At 39.7% G+C, this 20,982-nt stretch overlaps 1 protein-coding gene across 1 annotated transcript in view; it reads left to right on the top strand.

Moving 5' to 3' along the window:
* The window catches only part of LOC134326136 (protein Dok-7-like), a 49,183-nt gene that overhangs the window by 9,720 nt on the left and 18,481 nt on the right, over positions 1-20,982 (top strand). The window contains exons 5-8 of the mRNA XM_063008343.1: positions 5,523-5,642; positions 10,975-11,067; positions 11,184-11,881; positions 20,095-20,143. Of these exons, the coding sequence (XP_062864413.1) occupies positions 5,523-5,642; positions 10,975-11,067; positions 11,184-11,881; positions 20,095-20,143 (960 nt within the window). The remainder of the gene's footprint in view (positions 1-5,522; positions 5,643-10,974; positions 11,068-11,183; positions 11,882-20,094; positions 20,144-20,982) is intronic.

Below are 20,982 nucleotides of genomic sequence, written 5' to 3'. Positions count from 1 at the left end.
GGCCCTTGAGCAAGGCCCTTAACCCTGAATTGCTCAGACTGTATACTGTAACTTTAATGTAAGTCGCTTTGGATAAAGGCGTCTGCTAAATGCTGGAAATGTAAATGTAGTACATGACCTTATCTGGCCACTACAGCTAGCAAGCAAGTAGCTTGCTAACTAACTAGCAGGCCTACTGCTTTTTATTGGCCAGACTGCGACTGCAAATATTAACGTCAACTTAGCGTACTGTCTGTTATTTCACAGTGTTGTTTTAAAAAGTATGCTGTCCCCTTATGCTTGATGACACTGTGTGAGAAAGCAGATCAGGCAGCACATGCATACCAGATCTAAAGTACCAGATCAGAGCAATGGCCTCAAACCTATAATAAACAAATATATCAGGGACGAATAAAACACACAACAGACACAAATTCACTAAATACAACAGAATAGCGAATAAAAGACATATCACAATCTTTCCTGCCATGAACATGGCCCATGCTAAGTAGCAATCGTTAGCTAAGGTTACAATACCTTCTGTTGATAGCACAGACTTTGTGTGGAGAGAGAGTGGACACTTACAAGATGTCCCTCTCACAGCAGAGCATCTGGTAAGTGCAAGCCAGTCAAGTGATTTTTATTTGTTTAGCGATTTTAACGACAGACATTGTCTAAAAGCAACTACAGAATCTAGGACCAAAAACTCCCCGTTAAGGAAGAAACCAGACTCAACAGGGACCTCCATCCTCCTTGGGTGGCCTAAAGGATCATTTTATTAATAAATTAGAGTTAGATTAAACAACCTAGACATATCCCAAAGCAAGTGGTTCACATTATCCTCCCTACAGATCATCAACCTGCTTACGGTTGGCTGCTCCTCTGCACAAACCTGAGTTTGTACTATTACTCTCCTCACTGACTTGAGTGCATGAGGGTTTCTTTAAATCTCGAAGTTTCATATTCTGCCATAATAAAGCAACAAGCACTTACTGTGACTGCTGTTAAACTCTCCAACTACATGACGTAATCTTTGACAGAACGGCAAAATGGCAGCGAAAAAATAATGTAATCTTTTCTTTTAGAATTTGTGTAATTGTTTTACATATTTTTCCCCAAAAACCCACCTGTCAGTCACTTTTAAGGATTTGATCTCAGTGTCTGTCAGTTCCTGTGAAGGGGTCATGATCTGTGTACAAACCATGTTTCCAAAAGTTGAGACATTTTGTAGAGTGCAGTTGCATTTGCAGAAGCTTTATTGTACTGACAAACATTCTAAGAATGTTTTCTGATGTTTACTGATCATTGTATTTTGTAAATATAGACCAATTTAGAATTGAATGCCTTAAATACACTTAAATAAATTGACAGTGAGGCATGTTTACCTTTTTTATTAATTACATATCAAATTACGCTTGATATGAGACTTCAGCTGCTCAGCAGGCAGTGGTCACTGTTGTCTGATTCTCCTCGTCTTGATGCGCCAGACAAGTCAATAAGACAAGTCAAAACATGCCAGTCAGGCACACACTGTGTTTACAAAGACCACACTGTCGTAGCACATGCAAAATGAGGCCTGTCATTGTCTTGTTGAAATTACCTTGGACTTTTCTGGACTTTTCTTGGACTTTTTTATGGCACCATGTCTCTTTAAAATCACAATATACACCTCTGTGACAATGATACCATCACACATATGCAAGTCACCCATCCAAATGTTTTTGTTTTTTACATGGAGAACTTTAGGCAGCATGGTGGCTAAGTGGGTAGCACTGTCGCCTCACAGCATGAAGGTCCTGGGTTCGATCCCCAGGTTGGGCGGTTCGGGTCCTTTCTGTGTGGAGTTTGCATGTTCTTTGCATGGTGTCCTCGTGGGTTTCCTCCCATAGTCCAAAGTCATGCAAGTGCAATTGTCCATGACTGTGTTCGATATAACCTTGCGAACTGATGAACCTTGTGTAACGAGTAACTACCATTCCTGTCATGAATGTAACCAAAGTGTAAAACATGACATTAAAATCCTAATAAACAAACTAACAAACTTCACTTTCTCTCAAATATTAAAATAAGAACTTATTGAACAACAGAACATTAACTCAAGCCCAGAAAAGACTGTGGTGTTTATGTATGGCTTTTCTTTGTGTGATAGTGTTTTAGGTTGCATTTTTTTATGCAGAGGTACTCCGTGTTAAGTTCCAACAGTTTTCCCAAGTGCTTCTAAGCCCATGTAGTTAGACTTATCAAAGTGGCATGGCAATATCTCCTGTGATGTTGGATATTTAACTTAAGAGCAGACCTGTGCACATCTCACACCTAGAGAGAAATGTAGTGATGTTCTGAAAGCTAACTTAGTGGAAACTTTGCCACCTAGTTAGCCGACTCCAAATGGCAAAAAAGCTGTAATTGAATATGCGCTACTAAGAGGTGTTGCATAAGGCCATAATAATCAGCCCTGATGAGTAAAGTATGACAGGCACGAATCTTCAGTCACATCGTGCTTGGAAAGCCGATTGGCACAGATAAAACCTAGATGCACTGATTTCTGTATTCATGTTACAGTAACAATATAAAAAAATCATCCTGATATAATATTTATGTTCTTTAAGCTGTGCTCAGAGGTTTCTGATGTCTGTAAGCATCACTGACATGATGGCAGCAAGCTTTAAGGCATGTTGTTGTCCTGTGTTCACATGTAGTACTTGTGTTAATCAATGTGACCTTTAATTAAATCATAAGAAATTTTTCTCTCAGCTTAAAAATACTATTTAAATTTTCAACCAAAAAGTTAATGCAGCTTTCAAACGGGATTAAACTGTGTAGCCGAAACAGGACAAGTGTCAGCCTGTTGAGACTATTGTTTAACAAATGTTAAATGGTTTACATGCTGCATGAGTCAACTCTGACAAATGGTTTTCTTCACAAGTCTGTTAGTCGCCCGTCATAGTATAAGTGATTGACGGTGAAGGGTTGTCAGTCTGGGTGGTCTGGCTGGTAGGGTGATGGGTGTCTTTTGACCTCCGAACTGATTGACTGTCACACATATTTAAAAAAAAAAACGTAGTTAAACAAAACTCTACAGCACACCAACAGACACCCTCTCTCTCACTCAGTAAAGCAAAGATACTGCTATAAACCCAACTGCTCTACTTAAGCAATACAACACGAGAGGGAGTGTGTTATCACGAATAACATCACGGCTGTGATTTGGTCGCAGGCACGAGACACCTCAAGTGTTCTATTGCTTTTATACAACAGTTTTTACAAAATAAAGAAAGAAAATAAATCAAAGAAGCCCTGAATTTTATATTAAATATGCTTTAATATTGACAATACCTTCCGCCAAAAAGTAGTTCCAAAGCGAATAAGTTGCTGCTATGCAACGGTAAAAATTCCCTACCATGCCTTAACACAGTAGGCTAAAATAGGCATATAGTTTAACACTACAAAGCAGACATCCCAAGTTGCAAAAACTCATTTCAGGGAGGTAAGAAGAACAAGAAGAAGGCCAGAAGAACCTCAGAAGGGAAAAAAGAAATAAAAAACCTCTCACACACACCAAAGGATATGGGTGATAACAGAACTTTTAGGAGCTGCTAACTGGGCTATTAAGCTAACTGTTTGCGTTACAAACACATTAATGTTCCCTACATAGTGCACTTGATTGTGTATCAAATCACGGATTTATGTTCCCTACATAGTGCACTAGATAGTGAATTAGACAATTGGTTATGTTCCCTACACAGTGCACTAGATTGTATATCAGATAACGCATTCATGTTCACTACATAGTGCACTAGACAATATATTAGACAATTTATTTATGTTCCCTACACAGTGCTCTAGATTGTATATCCTCTGTCTGTCTGAACATCTGAGTCTCTTGCTGTCTTTAAAAAAACGATTAAAAACCCACCTTTTTACTAATCACTTAGGCTGACTTGTACTTATTTACTAACATTTTGTTCCATTCTTTTCCATTTCCAAAAAAACAAAAAAAAACAAAAAAAAAGGCACTTTGGTTCTAACAGGTTTTAGCAGATTTATGTTCTTCGACTGTTGTTTACCTAAACTTGAGAAATGAAATGTTCACTATAGAAGCACTTCTGTAAGTCGCTCTGGATAAGAGCGTCTGCTAAATGCTAAAAATGTAAATGTAAAATGTATATCAGATAACGGATTTAAAACGCGATCGGGAAAAAAGTCTGTCGCCTGCGTGCCTTTGTGTGCATGAAGCTTGTCGTTACTGGCAACGCGTCAGCGGAGCAATACAGTTGTGCTGTTATCACAAATATCAGCACGGTTAGAACGCTTCTCAACCAATCAGATTGTAAGGTCGGAACTAACTGTTGTATAAACTGTTATATACTGTGTTTGTGTGATGTGCATTATTGTGTCCAGCTGTCAGTTTCTCTAAAATTATTGTAATTAATTAATGTATTGCATTATTCTGTAATGCCCACTGTACCAGTCCAAGCTTTAAACGTGTCAAAATAACATTCATTGTCATTTATGCATACCAAAACAGAGGATCAAAGGAGTAATTCTCTCATAAAAAGTTTAATCTGTTTTATAATCGGGTTGGGTGGCTTGGTGGCTCGGTGGGTAGCGCTGTTGTCTCACAGAAAGAAGGTCCTGGGTTTGACTCCCAGGTGAAGCAGTCCGGGACCTTATTGTGTGGAGTTTGCTTGTTCTCCCAATTCCTGTGTAGGTTCCCTCCGGGAGCTCCGGTTTCCTCCCACAGTCCAAAGACGTGCAAGTGAGGGGAATTGGAGATACAAAATTGTCCAAGACTGTGTTTGACATTGAAAAATTTTAACTGATGAATCTTGTGGAACCAATAACTACCTGTCCTTTCATGAATGTAACCAAAACATAATGTTAAAATCCTAATATATATATATATAGTTGGTACGACACTAAGACGTCACCTCCCGATGCATTTTTTTTTAGCGTCGTACCAACTTTTTAATGCCATCAGCAAAAAAATTTTATTGGTTGAGCGTGTAGCCACTGACGCACCGCTGCTTTCACATCATCATCACATGAAAATCTTCTTTCCCTTAAAGCCAAAAACGTGGACATCGGATGGAGCTAAATCCAGACTATAAGCTCTCTCTCTCAAAGACGCCGACTACTAATCCTCCCACCCTCACCGTTTCCAACCAAAATATAAAAGTGCGGAAACCTTTTGATGATCCCTTGTGTATATACTGTATATCTGAGTTTCCTCAACGTACTCTAGTTTTCACTTAAAAACATGCCATAAAGTGGATTGCCAACCGCTAATGACCTCTAGATGTGTATGAGTAAAAAAGCTAGAGCAATTCACTATAATGGAATGGCACCCTGTCTAGCTTTGTGCTTACCTTTCTGGGATATCCAAACTCTCATTCCTAATCAGAATAATCATTAATGAACGTGTAGTACCACTCAACATTATCTGCAGGTCGAAAAATGCTGCCAAACGTATTTCAAGTCCTGTTTATCACTGATGCATGTGTGTATCTGTGTGTGTCTGTGTGTGTGTGTGTGTTGGTGAGTAGGGACTGGTGTGTTCTTCGTGTCCTGTGCTGAAGGGGAGCAAATCAGTTTTTTGTTTGACTGTATAGTACGTGGCATCTCTCCATCCAGGGGTCCCTTCGGAATCAAACCGCTGCTACCAGGTATGTGCCATGGTGTGTGTGAGTGTGTGTGTGTGTGTGTGTATGAGCAACATTAGATGCATGTTTACAGCCTGCCTGTAATGTAATCACGTCATTTTAAAATACAGCCTGCAAAAGTATATTGTCAACAACCACGTGAGCGTCTTTATAAGTTTGTCGCTGTATGTGGGTGCAGTGTGGCATTATTTTTAGAGTCCAGTGTTCTAATATTAACCACACAGTTAAATATGTTTTGCAATATGTTGTGCTCATGTTCTGTTTGCCTCCCTACTCCTGGTGTTTAATCTCTGATTGTGTACTTGCGAATGTCATAGGTCATGTATGTGTGCCATTGTTCAGCTAGCTCATTAGAGGCAAACAGGCATACCACTGCATTAGCTCGCTAGGGTTTGCAGGTATTCTTGTTTTCACACTTTGGCCTAGCTAGAGCATCACCTATTCTTACACTCACTTGAGGAACAAGTAGTGGGAGAACAGGGTCAGTAGGGGTTGAACTAATCACTCCTAGAGCATAGTGTCCCGTCCTACATTTCTCAGTGTCTGTCTGTTCACATTATTTCTTTAATTATAATAATAGCAGCTTCTCCTGTAAAGGTTCTTGTAGCCGTGGACATAAAGCTGAACTGACAGCAGATGCAACGGCTCTGCTCTTATAGACAGTGTGAGAGGGATTATGTGTTCACACTCCGCTATCAGCTATTCGTCCTCTTGTTGACTTTGTGATATCGATCTCTGTTCAACAAAGTAAATAAAAGTTGTGTATATTTTATTTGTTGCCAAAAGATCAACAGACGGCTTATTTTGTCTGGCGGTATGCCATCATTCCCACATGCCAGGGCTATAAATAGTAGTTAAAATGCTAGACAAACACCAAGGCGTTCTTTGCGACACCCCACCCCCTGCATTCATTCCCACAGGCCCTGCAGTACAAAAATACACTGAGAGAGGGCGGCATTTGGAACATCGTAAATGTCACACCCTTAATTACAGATCAGGTGGGTGGCGAGGTGGCTCAACGGGTAACACTGTCGCCTCACAGCAAGAAGGTCTTGGATTTTATCTCCAGCTCCTTTCTGTGTGGGGTTTGCATGTTCTCCACGTGTCTGTGTAGGTTACCTCTGGGAGCTCTGGTTGTTTCCCACAGTCCAAAGACATGCAAGTGAGGTAAACTGGAGAAACAAAATTGTCCATGACTGTGTTTGTCATTAAAAACTTGAACTGATGAATCTTGTGTAATGAGTAACTACAGTTTCTGTCATGAATGTAACCAAAGTGTAAAACATGACAGTTTGTTACCTGGTGTGGACTGAATGTGCTTCATATTAACACCAGTAAAACTAAAGAACTGGTGATCGACTTCAGGAAAAAGTCGCATCACACCACACCTGTGAGCATTCAGGGTTTGCACATTGAGATGGTGAAGGAGTACAAATACAGTGTATCACAAAAGTGAGTACACCCCTTACATTTCTGCAAATATTTTATTATATCTTTTCATGGGACGACACTATAGACATGAAACTTGGATATAACTTAGAGTAGTCAGTGTACAGCTTGTATAGCAGTGTAGATTTACTGTCTTCTGAAAATAACTCAACACACAGCCATTAATGTCTAAATAGCTGCAACATAAGTGAGTACACCCCACAGTGAACATGTCCAAACTGTGCCCAAATGTGTCAATATTTTGTGTGACCACCATTATTATCACTGCCTTAACCCTCCTGGGCATGGAATTCACCAGAGCTGCACAGGTTGCTACTGGAATCCTCTTCCACTCCTCCATTATGACATCACGGAGCTGGTGGATGTTAGACACCTTGAACTCCTCCACCTTCCACTTGAGGATGCGCCACAGGTGCTCAATTGGGTTTAGTCCATCACCTTTACCTTCAGCTTCCTCAGCAAGGCAGTTGTCATCTTGGAGGTTGTGTTTGGGGTCGTTATCCTGTTGGAAAACTGCCATGAGGCCCAGTTTTTGAAGGGAGGGGATCATGCTCTGTTTCAGAATGTCACAGTACATGTTGGAATTCATGTTTCCCTCAATGAACTGCAGCTCCCCAGTGCCAGCAACACTCATGCAGCCCAAGACCATGACGCTACCACCACCATGCTTGACTGTAGGCAAGATACAGTTGTCTTGGTACTTCTCACCAGGGCGCCGCCACACATGCTGGACACCATCTGAGCCAAACAAGTTTATCTTGGTCTCGTCAGACCACAGGGCATTCCAGTAATCCATGTTCTTGGACTGCTTGTCTTCAGCAAACTGTTTGCGGGCTTTCTTGTGCGTCAGCTTCCTTCTGGGATGACGACCATGCAGACCGAGTTGATGCAGTGTGCGGCGTATGGTCTGAGCACTGACAGGCTGACCTCCCACGTCTTCAACCTCTGCAGCAATGCTGGCAGCACTCATGTGTCTATTTTTTAAAGCCAACCTCTGGATATGACACCGAACACGTGGACTCAACTTCTTTGGTCGACCCTGGCGAAGCCTGTTCCGAGTGGAACCTGTCCTGGAAAACCGCTGTATGACCTTGGCCACCATGCTGTAGCTCAGTTTCAGGGTGTTAGCAATCTTCTTATAGCCCAGGCCATCTTTGTGGAGAGCAACAATTCTATTTCTCACATCCTCAGAGAGTTCTTTGCCATGAGGTGCCATGTTGAATATTCAGTGGGCAGTATGAGAGAATTGTACCCAAAACACCAAATTTAACAGCCCTGCTCCCCATTTACACCTGGGACCTAGACACATGACACCAGGGAGGGACAACGACACATTTGGGCACAATTTGGACATGTTCACTGTGGGGTGTACTCACTTATGTTGCCAGCTATTTAGACATTAATGGCTGTGTGTTGAGTTATTTTCAGAAGACAGTAAATCTACACTGCTATACAAGCTGTACACTGACTACTCTAAGTTATATCCAAGTTTCATGTCTATAGTGTTGTCCCATGAAAAGATATAATGAAATATTTGCAGAAATGTGAGGGGTGTACTCACTTTTGTGATACACTGTACCTGGGTGTTCACCTCAATAATAAACTGGACTGGTCTAGCAACTCGGATGCCCTATATAGAAAGGGCCAAAGTCGCCTCCACCTACTGAGGAGACTGAGGTCTTTTGGAGTGTGCCGACCACTGCTAAGATTTTTTTATGACACTGTGGTAGCATCAGCCATCTTCTACGGAGTGGTGTGCTGGGGTGGTGCAATATAAAAAGCGAGCTCTGTCCTGAACTGTCCTCTCCAACCTGTAGAGGAGGTGGGAGAAAGGAGGATGATAGCCAAGCTGTCATCCATCCTGGACATCACCACACATCCACTACATGAGTCTGTAGGAGACCTAACAAGCTCCTTCAGTACCAGACTCCTCCACCCCCTGTGTAAGAAGGAGCGCTACCGCAGGTCCTTTATTCCCACAGCCATCAGAGCTTACAACAGTAATAATATATAATAATATCACTCATTCCTAATCTTTCATGTTCATGGTGTTTACAATATTGGTATTTACCAATATTGTATGGTATTTACAATAAGTGCAATAACCTAAAATATTTTGCATATTTCTAATGTATATATTATTTTTTAGATATTTTTTAGAGTAAATAACTACACACTATGTGTGCAATATTTTTTACTTAGTTGTATTTCTTTCTGTTTTTCCTGTCTTCATACTGCTGTAACAAGTTAATTTCCCTAAGGGGATCAATAAAGTCTTATCTTATCTTATGACGTTAAAATCCTAATCAATAATTTAGAGATTAAGTAACACAATCAGAAACTATAAAATTGTCTATGACAATGATAATGAGTCAAATAAATATTTTTTGCTATGCAACTTGGTATGATGGTTTGGCGTGAAAGTCATAAATACTGTAGCTTATGTGTGTTGATGTATTTTGATATAAAATATATTATGCCCCTGCGTTCATAACAGTTACAACCTGATCGCAACGTCTTTCAGACTACATGATTTTGAGTCGCCGACAGGTCCAGATATTTAGCAAGTGGGATATTTTTCTGTGAGTGATCAGTTCACACATAGCGATCAAGAGCCAATTTTCGAGCCTCAAGCAAATGCCAATTTATCTCGGAGCTGCCACATCTAGCGCCAACCTGTCGGCAAACGAAAATCGGGACAAAAATCATGTAGTGTGAACTAGGCATAAGTCACTTCGGGTAAAAGTGTCTTCTAAATGCTGAAAATGTACCAAGAGTGTGTAATACATGACGGTAAAACCCTAATAAATAAATATTAAACACATTTAAATTTATTATTAGAGTTAGAGCTACTTAATCAAACCTAATCTCTTACTTAAGCCCAAATAATCAAAAAAGCTCTTTGAACGCAATAAGCTTAAAAACCCCAATGTATTACTCAAATTATTAAGTAGTACGATTTTTTTACTTTATTATTTTTTTTTACTTCATGAGTTTTGTCACTTAGAATTCTTTTAACTGGAGATGCAATGGTAATGTATCTGTTTTAGCTCAAGCAGTATCACTAATAGCCAAAGTGAGCCCTGAAACCCACTGACATGCAGATAAGTTCTTATTTGTCTGTTGTATCCATCGTAAGCTAAACAATTCTATTATACTTAATAACTAGGCTCAGTTTAGCACTTCATTGAGCTCTAAATAGTGATTATTTAACAGTTCTAACCCACAAGTATATACAGTAAATATCCATAAAAATCTGTAAAAAGTGCATTACTGTTCAGATCTCGCTGGTAGTGTATGCTGTCTAAGCTCTATTTAATTAATTCTGCCAGTTTTGATTACAAGACCCAACATCCAAACACTCTTTTGTTCAGTTTTTAAAGAGAAACATTCTTCAAGGTTATGAGCAGCAAAACAACTGCTCTTCCAAATAAATTGAATGTAAAATCACGTACATGCTGCTTTTCCTGTATGTATGTGCAGCAAAGGGTCTGAATACTTGTTTTTGATCTGAACTTCATCACGTCATACAAGAATAGGAATTAAGATACAGAAACATGGGAATGTGGCTGGTTTAAAAATGTAATGAGCAGCATTACAAAGCATTTGTTAAAAAAAAAAAAAAAAACTATGACAAGTGTGTGTGTGTTTCATTTTGGTGTAAACTCCTCTAGATATGTGCATTGCCTGTAAAATACCGTGCACGTTTTCAATAAAAACACATTCCCTACTAATATTCAAAGCATAATGAATACAATAAGCCATAGAGTGAGATGTGCTGTCCTAACTTAACTGCTAAATCGTAAAGTATAAATTAGCCACCTCTAAACCTAGACACTTAGATTGACCTCTTGCATAAGATCCATTTTCTGTGTCTGCCACTTAGAGTCTAGTGTCAGTGCAGCATCAGCGGAGGAGAGACTGAACCAAGAGACTGAAGAGCTGGCAAAGAGACTCAGTCTGCTGTCTAACAGCACAGGTAACTGATTTAGTTCTCTACGTTGTTTTAGGTGTGAATGTTCTGCCTGTTTTGGGCACAGGGTGAAACTAATGCCACAGGTGTAGTAAATCCAAATCTCTCCTCTTTTGTTATAGCTTCCACCTCCAGTTTCAGCTCCTCAGCAGTGGGAGATGACCGCAGCATGTCCGGATCCTCTGAGAATTCAGAAACCAGCCACTCGGACTCCAGCATCGGCAGCCGGATGACCCTGTGGGCACAGCCAGTCCCATCTGCTGCATCCGGGTCCAGTAGAACCACCTCTCACGGAGATGAAAAATCGCCAAATAATTCAGAAACTGGCCCCAAGGTGCCACCCAAGCCCACTCACTCACGTACGCTTCAGGAAATCGGACGTCAGAACTCCTCGGACAGCGGCATTGCTACAGGGAGCCACTCATCCTATTCCGGAAGCTTTTCATCATATGAAGGCAACTTAGATACAGGAAGTCCCAAGGAAGAATATGGAACTTTGCTCAGCTTACCCCCACCCTCCAATCCTGAAAAACATCCCTGTACCTGTCCGGTCAGCCATACCCATGAGTATCAGGTACCTTCATCATTGCGCTACCTGTATGACACACCCCGTAGCCTTCTGGAGGCCAGAGAGAACAAAGAAGCTGCAGCTCATGAAAAGACTGAGATGATTAAAGAGCAGACAGAAGTCTCAGCTGCTGAATGCTTCATTCCTGTATCTCAAAGTACAGACACACATGCTGACTGCCTGATTCGTTCTCCACATCTGGCTGCATCCAGGACACTCTTCACAACCTGCCCCCTCTGTGGAGGCCTCAAGGTACACAAAACATGCACTGTATATTAACAAGGGTCTCTTAGATGCTCTGCCTAAAAACTGAAAGCTGTTGTTTTTCAATATGTAATTCATTTATGGATAGTGACAGCTTAGCACTTACAGTTGTAAACAATGAATCACAAGATCATAATTTTAAATATCCAGACTGACATGAGCTGCTTTTGGGGCTCTAACTATGACTTAAAAAATGTCGCTTTTATTTAAGTAATAGTCCTGATAGAATGCCGAAAATACACCAAACAGAGACAGGTAGACATGTCTGAAACCATAAATAAACTCATAAGACAACACAAGAACAGCTTTAACCTACCTTGCAGCCATAAAAATATTTAGCCGTTAAATGACACATACTGTAGTATGTGTTAAACATGGTGTTAAAACCCAAATAAATAAATATTTGAATAATAGTGACTACTACACAGATGGTGGGCCAGCTATAAATTCTCAGCAGGCTGAGCAATAGTCATTCAATTAAGGACCAATTTCAAATAACAGTAAAACTGACCAATCACATCTTGCCTCTAAATCAGAATCAGAATCAGATTTATTGGCCAGGTATGTGGATACACACAAGGAATTTGTTTCCGGCTGATGGTATCTCTCTAGTAATGGTACGATACAGTGTACAAGCAACGTATACATTAAACACAAAATCACAAAATTATCCAAACTATAAGATTATATACACACAATATACAGATATGTAATTTAGCAGCATCTGAAATATTTACAAAACAGTAAAGTGCACAACATGTAGGATGAGTACTACAGTGTAGTCAATTTGGCAGCAGATGAATATTTTTACGCTTACGTGTTATGTATTATCAGTCATTTATTTATTTAGTAGGGAGATCGCCTGTGGGAAGAAACTGCTTTTAAATCTAGTGGTTTTAATGTGGATGGATCTATAGCGCCTGCCGGAGGGGAGGGGTTGGATAAAGTAATGTCCAGGGTGTGAGGAGTCAGTGATAATTTTCTCTGCCCGTTTCTTGGTTCTTGAAGTATACAAGTCCTATTAAATGAGTGGGCTATTGCTAACTCTATGTTATTTTTTGCTCGTTGTGGACTCACTGGTGCAATATAGAATTGTGATGGTTCTGCACAGTATGTTTAAATGCAACAGAAATTTGAGCATATTAAAGGCACACATGGACTAGTAGTTATCTAGTAGTTATGGCTGTTCTTGTATTTATTAAAGAAATAAATAAAAAGTAAGCAAAGCCAATAGATTTAACCGTCTGTTCTGTTTAATTAAGAGTACAGCGGTACCTTGAAACTCAACGTCAATTGGTTCTGGGTGGCATTGAGTTTAAAAGGTATTTTTTCCCATAAAGATGTATGGGAAACCTGTTAATGGTCCCATGGAACTGCATATATTTTAGGATAATGTAAAAAAAAATGGGGTTGTTTTTAACACTTATACACTGAAAATAACAATTTGAAAAAATAAAAAATACAATTGAAAACAGTTAAAAATAAAAACCTGTTGCACGAAGCTTAACGTGACTTAATGTATTAAAACAAGAGAGGAATTTTATTAGTGGAGAGAATTTATGAGCAATAATAATCAAGAGAAGTTTAGTGTTTCTATACCATAATTTTAATATATTAAGTCACGTTAAGCTTCTTTTTTTTTTTTTTTTTTTTTTTTTTTTTTTTTTACGATAAGCAGTTTAGGCTCTCTCTAAAAAAAAAAAAGGAAAGGAGGAAGGAAGGAAAATCCAGCTAAACACAGATACATGTGGATGCTTTCAGAGTGGATTTGATAAGTCTCATATTCACACGTCGTGGTGACGTCTTACTGCACCGCTCAAGCCAAGTGCTGAACAAAGCGGCTGTTCATCGTTAATTTGAAATGAAATACATAAATTTTTCTTAAAAAGGTGAACACGTTGAGTTAAAGGGAAATGTTGAGTTTAAGGGTACAAATTTCTTGATGAAGGACGTTGAGTTTCAGAGATTTTGAGTTTAGGGGACGTCGAGTTACAGGGAACCACTGTATAACAGAACAAAATGAAAAAAAGTGCAGTTTACTGTACACAGAGCTTGTATGGTTATTATTTGTATTTTGCTTAAGAACTGAGCTATTTTGTTCAGCTGATAACCCTCTCTGTGCTGGTTGCATTTACTTTAGGAGTTGCAGTACTTTAGGAGGGGACTACAACAGCGTTTTAGGGCCATCGCACATTTTTTGGATGGATTTTGGACGTTTATCCAATTGATCAAGACCAATGTTTTAGGGCTCTGTCAGGATAGTCAGGGAAAGTCTGTGATCTACCATCTTCAGGTCTCTCCACAGATGCTACATTGGGTTTAGATCAGGGCTTTGCCCCAAAGCCACTCCAGTGTTGTTTTGACTGTTGAAATTGTAAACTGTTGCCCCAGTCTGAGTTTGTCCCAGCTCAGTTTTTAAGGATGTTCAGTATTTGGCTGCATTCATCCATCCTTCACTTCTTACAAGTCTTTCTGTCCCTGCCACTGATAAGCACCCGCTTAGCATTATACTGTCACTACTATGTTTAACTGTAAGCATGGTATTAGCCTGGTGATGAGTGATGCTTGTTTTTTATCAGACATTGTGCTTGCTTTTTAGCTCAGAGGTTTTACATTTCATCTCATTGAATCAGAGAATCAGATTGACACGTGCTACTTTTGTGGTTCTGACCTTGACTTTGATATTTCGCTTTGGTGGGACAGCTATCAATTCTGAGTGGGCTGAGCTGAGATTTTAAATTTAATCTCACTGAATCAGAGAATCTTTTTCTCCATGCTGCTATAGTCCTTCACATGCAGTTTAGCAAACTCCAAGCAGTGTGTCGTATGTTGTTTGCTGAACAGTGGCCACACCCGCCACTCTGCCATGAAGGCCTGGTGATTGGAGTGCTGCTGACAAACCACTGATCCATATGGCAAAGCAATTTCAGTTTTCTTCTACCATATTTCAGTCTGGTCTTTCTTTGCTTCTTTGTCAAGTGTGGCATGCATCACCTCCAAGGACCTCTCAACCAAGGACTTCCAGCAATGAGGTCCTTGGTTGCTACTGACACATTAGTCCCAGCCTTTATCAGCTCATCTTGTAAGTCTTTTGCAGTTGTTTTGATGTATTTGCAATGAAACAATTGTGAAATTTTGGGCTGTCACCTACAGTCTGGCAGGTTTGCTGAGACATAAGTTTATACCTTTCAGACAATACTCTCAATCGTGTCTCTAGGAATGGTTGTGGAAAGTATCGTATACCCACTGCCCATTTGGTGCAGTGAAATGATCTTCTATCTCAGCTTTTGTAAGAGCTCCTTTGTTTTCACCATGGTTGCTACACACCTTGAAGACTTGCATCTCTGGGTTGTGGTTATTTAACACATCACAGCTGAGTCAAACAAAGGGTCGTTATTGAGTTTAATCATGTTGTGCCTCAACTCAAGGTCATACAGACTAGCAGTAGCTATTACGATCATATGTTTGAGATATTTTAAGATATTAGATACTCTAAAATACCACATCATTCATTTTCTTTGCTCATGAATTATTTAACTGATGAAGGCTTTAAAGCATAACATACGTTTCTACTTTGTGTCATCCTAGATGAGCTTAAGCCCAGAACATGCTCCATGAGTCTGTCCTGATAGTAGTTTAGTGTTCGATGATGTCCCGTGCTAGTGAAGCATTATAAAGTGTGATTTCTGCTGGTATTAACGATCTCCTGTACCGTTCTTTGTTACGGCAGAGTTGGATGAGTCTGTTGCTGTGTATATGACATAAAATAAAAGTTGATTAGGTAAAACATTAAACATCACTTAAAAGATAGTTTACCAGTCACCCTGTCTTTTTTGAATACTGTCCCACATTTTGGGAATGGGTTTGTATAAATATAAGCAATTTCCAAGCAGTGTTCCAGGAGATTGCTTATTAGTATGGCTATTAATCAGGAATGAAACACAGCCAAACACATGAACGATTAGCTACAACCCATTTACAACTGTGCCGCACGCACATTAACTGTTGTGTCATGTTGGGTGTTGACACAGATATTCTCACTATTCTTCTTGTTGGCAGAGTTGGCTCAGTTCCACTCTGCCAGTCTCCTCCTGACCTGCACCTGAACCCTTCTCAATGACACTGCCTCTGGCCCCATACGCTTCAAATACACTCATGCTGGGTTCCAGCGCATGTCTCTTATCATCAACAATTAGTGGTCTTTTATTTAACTACAGATGTGCTTGATGTGTTTACAGGTTATCCAATTGATCATGACCAATGCATTTGGACATTTAGACAGGGAAAGTCTGTGATCTACCATCTTCAGGTCTCTCCACAGATGCTACATTGGGTTTAGATCAGGGCTTTGCCCCAAAGCCACTCCAGTGTTGTTTTGACTGTTGAAATTATAAACTGTTGCCCCAGTCTAAGTTTGTCCCAGCTCAGTTTTTAAGGATGTTCAGTATTTGGCTGCATTCATCCATCCTTCACTTCTTACAAATCTTTCTGTCCCTGCCACTGATAAGCACCGCCTTAGCATTATACTGTCACCACTATGTTTAACTGTAAGGTGATGAGCATTGCTTGTTTTTATCAGACATTGTTCTTAAACAAAAGACATACTTTGGAATAATTAAACAGCTGTTTTGTTGGAACTCTTAACAGGTAATGCTGTCATAATTGGGTAAAAAGGAGCAATAACTCTTGACAATTAAGGGCAAGAAAGGGTTCACCACTGAAAGAGTGCCACGGGTCTAGCAGATAGTGGTGTCACATTGCAGAAGTCACAGTGCCTTCTTCAAGAGCACTATAGCTGTTTGTACTGTACATTAAGGTAAAGGTGCATTTTCAATCCACTTGCATTATAGGTCATGACAACTTAACCCTCTATTGATAGTAATAAGTGGTCATCTAGTGTGATGCAAAAGAAGACTTCTTAAAATACTTTTTAAAATTAGAATATTGAGTTATATTAATAATGAGTAGCAATTTTGGTAGCATTTTCATTATATTCAGGGGACTTTGTGAAATCAGCTTAACCAAGAATTAGGCCTTTATTTTAAAGTGACCAGTGAATGTATGAAGTGATTTTATTCCTTACTTACTCCATAACGTTAGGCCACATGTATTTAAAAACAAGAAACCAAAAATACCCTACACAGTGTACAGTCCTTATTCATATTTACTACTGTTAGATTTAATATGTTTTTTTTTAAGTATTCAAGTGTAAGGTATAGTCAGTAAAACTACTCTTAAAATACATAAAATATCTTTTATTTTGAAGTCCAGTCAACTTAGATTGTTAAACACTACTGATGTGTGAGCTCACTAAATGCTAAATGCTTCAATATTCAAATCGATGTGCCAAAATCAAGTAGGGATGTCAATGATTTGTCACTTACAGTGACAACTTAGTTGTTGTTTGATTAATACTGTTGATTAAAAAGACCACTTAATTTAATTTGCAACAGCTGATGCTTTATTAGAATTGAAAGCAGAGCTACAGATCTTTACACACTGCTTCAATTTTAAGGTAGAAACATTTTTAGAATAAGTTGCTTATTAGTTAACACCTCTTATGAACTATTTTATACCAGCTATTGCTTAAAATTGATTCTGAATGCTGTACGGCTTTTGCTCACTGCTTTTGTTAAACTTACTGTTCTCATTTACTGTTCTCATTTACTCATTTACATTACACTTCTTTTAATTAAGTAAAGTATAAAGATTTGTTGATATCAAACTCAGTGATGTGTTTAAGTTTTTAATGGAATGATATGAGCTTGTCAGGTATTGGCCAACCATTGACAGTTGGTTTTGCATCCCTAAATTAATGGTTTATGTTAAACCCAGTACAAATCCAATATAGTCAGATTATTTGGAAATTTTTTTTAAATAAAAAAAATAACACTATGTGCAAAAACTTAATGTGCTAGCTACAGCTTGAGTTACATCTAAAACACATTTAAACCAGGAGCGAAAAGATTTTTTTTTTTTGACAGTTTGAGCAATAGATGTATGTTTGGTACAGCAATTCTTGAAACTCCCACTGGTTCACAGCTATGTTCTTTTTCTGGCACTTTTCCTTTCTCTCAGTCTTTCAGCTGCAGACCATTAGCAGCAGACAAGTCTAGCACAATGCATTGTGCTCTGAATCTATGTGTTTGAAGATACCGGCACTAGAATGCAGTGACAGCATAGATGAAGTAGCAACACATTTTGCTTTTGAGTTGGTTCTCTTTTGAGCTCATTCATGTAGATGAAACAACACAAGTTTCAATACGAAGCGGTTCTTAGCGGATACAAAGTGCACTGATCAGAGTGTGCATAGTAGGAGAATTCTTGACGCTCTAATTAATTGACTTGCTGACGTGCTGGCTGAATAAAAAAAAGGGGATAGGGCTAAACTCTATTTTAATATGTAATTAAATGTAAGGACTTGCAGCATAAACTGGGTATAAAACTAAATCTACAGGGGTTGGACAAAATAACTGAAACACCTGTCATTTTAGTGTGGGAGGTTTCATGGCTAAATTGGACCAGTCTGGTGGCCAATCTTCATTAATTGCACATTGCACCAGTAAGAGCAGAGTGTGAAGGTTCAATTAGCAGGGTAAGAGCACAGTTTTGCTCAAAATATTGCAATGCACACAACATTATGGGTGACATACCAGAGTTCAAAAGAGGACAAATTGTTGGTGCACGTCTTGCTGGCGCATCTGTGACCAAGACAGCAAGTCTTTGTGATGTATCAAGAGCCACGGTATCCAGGGTAATGTCAGCATACCACCAAGAAGTACAAACCACATCCAACAGGATTAACTGTGGACGCAAGAGGAAGCTGTCTGAAAGGGATGTTCGGGTGATAACCCGGATTGTATCCAAAAAACATAAAACCACGGCTGCCCAAATCACGGCAGAATTAAATGTGCACCTCAACTCTCCTGTTTCCACCAGAACTGTCCGTCGGGAGCTCCACAGGGTCAATATACACGGCCGGGCTGCTATAGCCAAACCTTTGGTCACTCGTGCCAATGCCAAACGTCGGTTTCAATGGTGCAAGGAGCGCAAATCTTGGGCTGTGGACAATGTGAAACATGTATTGTTCTCTGATGAGTCCACCTTTACTGTTTTCCCCACATCCGGGAGAGTTACGGTGTGGAGAAGCCCCAAAGAAGCGTACCACCCAGACTGTTGCATGCCCAGAGTGAAGCATGGGGGTGGATCAGTGATGGTTTGGGCTGCCATATCATGGCATTCCCTTGGCCCAATACTTGTGCTAGATGGGCGCGTCACTGCCAAGGACTTCCGAACCATTCTGGAGGACCATGTGCATCCAATGGCGGTGCCGTGTATCAGGATGACAATGCACCAATACACACAGCAAGACTGGTGAAAGATTGGTTTGATGAACATGAAAGTGAAGTTGAACATCTCCCATGGCCTGCACAGTCACCAGATCTAAATATTATTGAGCCACTTTGGGGTGTTTTGGAGAAGCGAGTCAGGAAACGTTTTCCTCCACCAGCATCACGTAGTGACCTGGCCACTATCCTGCAAGAAGAATGGCTTAAAATCCCTCTGACCACTGTGCAGGACTTGTATATGTCATTTCCAAGACGAATTGACGCTGTATTGGCCGCAAAAGGAGGCCCTACACCATACTAATAAATTATTGTGGTCTAAAACCAGGTGTTTCAGTTATTTTGTCCAACCCCTGTACATGCCAAAGTAAAATGTGCAGTAGACATGAAAGTGCTGGCTGCATTACCATATGGAACTTTTTGGTCTAGTTTGTAAACTCAACAAACATTTTCTTTTAGCTGGGTCTACTTCGTCTACTTATCTACTCTGATACACACCATGTTGTCCGGACTACATGCTGTTCCAAACAGCATTTTCTAAATGCACTGGTCCTATCAGACTGACCGTGTTGTCCTGAGAGGAGTAAGGACATGTGGAGAAACTTACTGAGCCCAGGGGGTTAAAAAGATGTAAACCTGATAGGCCTTTCATTTTTGTCCTCCACTGTGGAGACCCCAGAGGTGTCACCGGCCACATAAAAAGAACAGAGTTGGCAATATACTCGGCAATCTTGCCCATCATACACACAGGCATTTTGAATAATGGACAGATGTTGCTAACTAGATGTTCACAATGCTTCAGTATTTTTTCCCAACAGTGTAAAATCACTTAGGTGTTTTTTTTTCTTCCAACAGAGAGCTCCCTTGCCTCAGACAGGAACTGCACGACAGCATGAGGTGGCAGGTAGGACATCTTGCATTGTACACACGTTTAGATGACTGCACACCAAGGTCCTAATTTAATGTGTAAAAAAACATATGCGAACTCAGATTCTCAGTGGTGTTATCGGCTAGCCAGGCATCTACACTGACATGATTGGCTATGTATGAGTCCAGTCCAGAGTATTCCTGCCATTCGGCCAGTGTTTTTCTTTTAAACTGGTCTCTCGGCCACCCGATACGGATAAAACAGTTGATGGAAATGAATAAAAATGCAGGATGATTTACTTACATTGTTACAAATATTATGCCAATTGGACATTTAGCCTTAGCAGGGTGTGGTACCAGGTGCTAAAGTAATCAGCTCTAAATTCACTTAATGTCAAACATTTTAGCTATTTCTACAATTTTTTTTTTTTTTTTACAACTTTTCTAAAAATATGAGTAAATCATTTGGTTCAAAATAAATTTAAAGTTGTTAGATACTGCATAACATCTTCAGAATGCTTTATCAATACCAGTTAAAAATTAGCTCTTGCATCTTAGTCAAACTCAGCTCAGTTCCATGTCATTAGAAGTAAAAGGAAAAAATAAAAATGCATTTTATTGTGGGCTACCTATGAATGTTTCTTCCCATTGTTTTCCTATTGGATATAACCGTTTACCCTGTGTACTCTAGAGACCCAGGTTGTTAGAACAGCACCTTTGCTGGATGAAGAGAGCCTCATGCTGGGACATTTCTTACTACTTTACTCTAGTTTACGTTGGCCAGCAGCAGATTTTTACTCAGAGCCCTTACACTTTAAGGATTGTTCTATGATTTTTGTATTCCCCCAACACTTAATAAATGTACTTTAACAGTAC

Source organism: Trichomycterus rosablanca, chromosome 14 (genome assembly GCF_030014385.1).
Source record: "Trichomycterus rosablanca isolate fTriRos1 chromosome 14, fTriRos1.hap1, whole genome shotgun sequence".
NCBI classification, from domain to species: Eukaryota; Metazoa; Chordata; class Actinopteri; order Siluriformes; family Trichomycteridae; genus Trichomycterus; species Trichomycterus rosablanca.
The sequence above is the reverse complement of the archived record's forward strand: the minus strand, read 5'-3'. Positions and strand labels throughout refer to the sequence as shown.